This window comes from Lolium rigidum, chromosome 6 (assembly GCF_022539505.1).
Source record: "Lolium rigidum isolate FL_2022 chromosome 6, APGP_CSIRO_Lrig_0.1, whole genome shotgun sequence".
Classification (NCBI taxonomy): Eukaryota; Viridiplantae; Streptophyta; class Magnoliopsida; order Poales; family Poaceae; genus Lolium; species Lolium rigidum.
The window spans coordinates 43,673,091-43,677,887 of record NC_061513.1 but is presented as its reverse complement, the minus strand read 5'-3'; the positions used below and the strand labels follow the sequence as shown (position 1 = coordinate 43,677,887).

The 4,797-nt window shown below is 50.4% G+C and overlaps 1 protein-coding gene across 1 annotated transcript; it reads right to left on the bottom strand.

The window, feature by feature from the left end:
* Positions 1–241: 241 nt before the first annotated feature.
* On the bottom strand, positions 242–3,886 carry LOC124666101 (squamosa promoter-binding-like protein 2). The gene is made up of 3 exons (XM_047203452.1): positions 3,519–3,886; positions 2,133–2,263; positions 242–1,274 (listed from the first exon to the last, which is right to left on the bottom strand). Exons 1-3 carry the CDS (start codon positions 3,884–3,886, stop codon positions 574–576), a joined length of 1,200 nt encoding a protein of 399 aa, XP_047059408.1. The 3' UTR covers positions 242–573.
* Between the last annotated feature and the right edge of the window lie 911 nt (positions 3,887–4,797).

Genomic DNA, 4,797 nt, shown 5'->3' with positions numbered 1-4,797 from the left:
TATGGGGCCTAGAACACCAATCATGCTTAAACTTTAAATAAGATATATAAATTTAACATAGATGGATAACTGCAGTAGAAAAGCTTAGCCACAACGAACGAGGGGTCATTGGTGCCGGCTCGCCCATAGGCCCCCGAAATCTATGGACCGGCCCTGATAATGCAACTACTGAGCCTGAACAATATCTCTACGACTCTACAAATGTATAAACAACGTGCGAGAAACAAGCAGCTGCACATAATTAGAATAATCAATGACATTCATCACGTAATGCTAATGAATCTGACTGTTCAGTACAATTAAGTCTTGCTGCTTCTACTGATGTAGCCCTACCAAGCAAGTGCATGGCCAAAATGAACAAACCAACCAATACAGAATAGAATTGTAAATGCAATTCTGAATCATAAGTAGAGGGGATTTTCCATAAGTTAGAAGTATCAGGAAAAGTTGGAAATGGGCAGTATCTTGGTGAAATTTTGAGGATCATCATCAAGATTACTGTTATCAGGGAGTGCATATTTGGTAAGTGATGACCAACACCGACTGCCTAGGATCTGGTTGATCAGGAGACAACTACCATGATGAGAAGGGAAGGGCATGCATGGAACCTGCAGCTGAGTTCCCCTGATCAGCACTCAGTTGGTGGTAGTAGCCATGGTATTGTTGTAGCTGTGCTGCAGCTGAGCTGGTAGTAACAGCAGCGGTATCAGTAGCAGCGTGTTGTGATCTGGTAGATGTAGGCAAGATGGGCGCGCCCTTGTTTCCCAAACTCACATAAGACAGGCCGGTGAGAGAGACGTCGCTGTCGTTGGGCAGCCGTGCCACCCTGCCACCGCCGCCGAACTGCATCGCTATGCCACCGCCGCCACCGAGATGTTGCGCCTCGGCGGGGATCATTATCTGCGCCGGAGTTGGGTTGTCTGACAGAAGAGAGAGAGCACAGCTGTGATCTGGTCCCCCGTCATGGGCGAACATCGTCTTGCCGTTGCTGTGCCTGCTGCTGTTGCTGCTGCTTTCCGAGGAATGGGTGATGGTGAAGGGCTGCTGGCAGCCGAACGCTGCCGTCTCACCGTGGTCGGTCAGGAAGGGAAAGTGCTTCCTCTCGGTCGCCTTGCCGTGGAAGAGGGAGGCGCCGCCATTGAGGTGGAAGGCCGAGTAGTACTGCTCGTGGAACGCGTCGGCCTCCGTCTTGATGGCGATGCTGCCAGGCCACTTGGGCTCCGCCATGGATGTAGTGGAGAAGATTTGCGGGTACGACGAAAATCTTGCTGCTCCTGCTCATTGAAAACGATAGAAAGCAAAACAGTTAGTTGAACCATCAGTGTTGCAAACCTGCATGACAATTATGTATGTCGACCAACTGATACACAGAAGAGAATACGTTACATAGCCTAGCTGCGAATTCCATGTGTATCTATCTACCCTGCTACTCAATTGAACATATTTTTGTAGGGTAATAACTGTAACATAAATTTTAAGTAAAATTCTTCACAAGTATAGCTTGTACTACCACTCCTATACAACTTGTATAGGAGTGGTAGTATTTTCTTAGTAGACTGGTAGTATCATGTTCATGTGGTTGGTGTTTCATTCAGTGTCAAAATTATAAAGTGATTTCGCATAGGTACGGCTGTTTCAAAGTTCAGAAGAAACTTCAGGCTAACATATTCCTCTTGCTTTTGATCCCACATGAAGTTCCTGGAAATGACAGTCAAAGTCTATTTTGGTCTTTGCAGCACCATTATGGTCAAGACTTATAGTCATACTTCATGTTCCCATTAGTTTGGAAAGAAAAAAAAACTTTGTGCATGAGAGGAGAAAAAGCACGTGTGAAGTGTTTTTCCGGATAGTAGTGGGACTCGCATGCAGTCAACTGATGGGAGGAGAAGAAGTCTAAAATAACAGAAAGGAGATACAAGTTCAGACTAAGCTGAAGAAGAGACCATGATGGATCAAGCCCATCACATTTCGCTCTTGTTTCCGACAAAATTGGAGTCACGAAATCTCAGCTTTCCACCACAGTGCCACTGTCAGCTCTCCCAAGATCAAATCGACCACTTCCTACTCTTCAAGCTTATTTTTCATGTGGTTTGGATAACATTGTCGGGGAAAAGGGGTGGTTGATGGATTACCGTGGTGATTGGAGAACATGCCTGCAGGGTTGAGGGGATCCGGCTGCGGCTTCCGGCGGCGGCGGTTGTGGCCGTCCAGCCGCTTCCTGCAGCTCCTCTTCGCCTCGTCAAACTCCCCGAGCAGATGGAACCTGCAAAACAACAGTGAACACTCCAGTCACAACGAGGATTTCCCACGATACAATTCCTGAACCTGAATTCACCAAAATTCTGCGTGAAACACTATGGTTTCAGAAAATGCGTCGCTGATGCTAGAAAGAAAAGACTGTTGGCGTCACACCGATCTGATTAGATGCTCTAACCACATGCCACAGATCTAACAGAGCATATAGTACTGCTAGATTTTCCAGGCTCCTCTGAGCACGAGTTAGGCACGAGCATAATCGCTACTCGTAGCCTCCACGGCACAATCTGAAACTGTTAACTATACGGCTAGATGGTGGTGTTGACCGTGCAGATCCCTGTCTTCTAGAACAAGCATGGCATGAAAATTTCTCTCTGGTAAAACCCTCCGAATGTGGAAAGCGTGGGGACGCGTCGCGACAAGAGCGGCGGCGACAGGGAGCGGTGGAGACAGGGACGCAGCCGCCGAGGACGATGAAGGGAAGAGGAGGAATTGGTGAGTGCGACGCCCATGAGAACGACGACCTGAAAGGCCCAGTTCCGGCGTGTGAGCCCAGCTGTTCTGCGTGCGAGGTAGGGACACCCAGGTTCGGCCGTAGCAGAGCAGCTTAATGGTGGCGCGTGTGTGCTTGTCTCCTTGAGACAGACGTTGAGCCATTCGGGACCAGGTGGTCTATAGGAGCTGCCCAAGAATTGATCCATCAACTTTTCTGTGTTGTCAATATTACTAACTAATCACTCTAGTACTGGTTTCCCAAATTCGTTTTAGTTCTGAAAACCAAACTTTAGTCAGGCCAAGTTTTTCTGGGCTCTTTAATTAGGTGAAGTTGATTGAATATACAGTGCCTGTCATCAGAAAGCTGCATCTTGATCACAGAAAATTTATAATTAGGTGAGGTTGATTGAACATAGTACAGTGCTTGCGAGGCTGATTTCACAGTCCACTGTGGGTGGGAAACAGGTGAGCAGGCACATCGGTTAAGTAATTAATTGCAGGCGCCAAACAAAACCATGATGGCAAAGGGACATGGAACTGCTCCGACTGACACCGAATTCTTGTTCGCCGAAGCTGGGGTTTTTAAACGGCCGCCCTAAATTAACGCGTGCTGTTCCGGTAAATCACGGAGAAATTTCCACCAGGGTTTCTAACGAGGACGCGTCGAACGCTTCAGAAATTCGTGGAATAATCTTGCTGAACAGTAATAGAAATGTTGAGGAAACTAATAGAGAATGCACGGTCGGTTAATGGGGTAGTCGGTGTACCTGCTGCACTGCTGGCAGAAGCGCTGCTGCTGGCCGTTGACGGAGACGACGGGCGTCTTGGAGTGCGCCTCGCAGACCTTGTGCCGGCGGTGGTACTCGCGGACACGGGACAGGTCGGCCGTGCAGCCCTGGACGGAGCACGGCGGGACCGCCTGCTGCGCGCCCTGCCCCGACCGCGCCCTCTTCACCGGCGCCGACGAAACTGGCTGCTGCACCGGTGCTGCCACCGCCGGAACCGGCCTCCAGCTCGTCGGCGCGCCGAGCTTGAGGTCCAGCGCGCCGCCGCCTCCTCCTCCACCACCACCACCACCGCTCGGCCCGACCACCGTGCCGAGGTCCCACGAAGGCATCTTGGGTTCCCAGTCCATGACAAAACACACACGCGCGGGAACGACTCCAAGAATTGCTTGCCTGCGCCCGGGGGAGCTTCTGTCGACTGGTGATCAGAAAAATGGCGGGTTAAAAAGGGTTTTCGGGCAAGTACATAAGAGTAGCGGTTCGTCGCCGCGGACAAGAACTGCTCACCCTTCTCGATCTCTCCTCGCCCAAGAAGAAGAACAGTCACACACAAACACCAGCAAGAAGGGTTGATTGGAAGCAAAAGCTTCGGCAGGACAGGAAAAAAGTGGGATCGACGGAGCTAGGTAGCAGAACGGAAAGGGAGAGATCGGAGCATGCAATTAAGAACTCCAGGAGCCAAACCACACCCACCGGGGACGGGGAGGGACGAAGCTTGCTTCCTTGCTTGCTGCAGTGGTTTTGAGCTTTAAAGCGAGGAAGACGATGGAGGGAGGGTGTGAAGAAGAGCACGCACCAACCCCGAGGGAGAAGAGCTACTCTACTCGTAGCAGAGTCGGAATGGGCAGAGAGAGGAAGCAGGAGGAGGAGGAGGAGGAGGGACAGTAGTTGCAGACAACACAGGAGGAGACTCCTATTGGAGGACTCCAAACTCCAAAGGTGGCAATAATTGCCCAGAGGGAGAACCACCTCACCTCACCTCCCCCTCTTCCACCACTGTTCACTCACTTTTAATTTTACCAACACCTGTTGTAGACTGTAGTGGTAGAGAAGAAAGTGGGTGGCAATGGTAGTGCTGCTACTCCAATACAGTTGCAAGGGAAGAAGAAGAGGAAGAGCAAGAGGTAGAGGAGGATTCCTTTCCCTTTGGTGCTTTGGAGCTAGCTGCTGCATCCACTCCACTTCCACTCCCCTATCATTTTTTTGCCCGTTTGGGGTCTGGGTTGTTCTTTTTTTAGGGGTTGAGAGGCCGAGCGCAGCT

Bases quoted from the DNA above. Each gene is read 5' to 3' on its own strand.
- LOC124666101 (XM_047203452.1), bottom strand. From the start codon at position 3,886: ATGGACTGGGAACCCAAGATGCCTTCGTGGGACCTCGGCACGGTGGTC. The intron at 2,264-3,518 runs GTACACCGACTA...GTTGTTTTGCAG, and splicing joins TTCTGCCAGCAGTGCAGCAG to GTTCCATCTGCTCGGGGAGT. The intron at 1,275-2,132 runs GTAATCCATCAA...TTCAATGAGCAG, and splicing joins CATGTTCTCCAATCACCACG to GAGCAGCAAGATTTTCGTCG.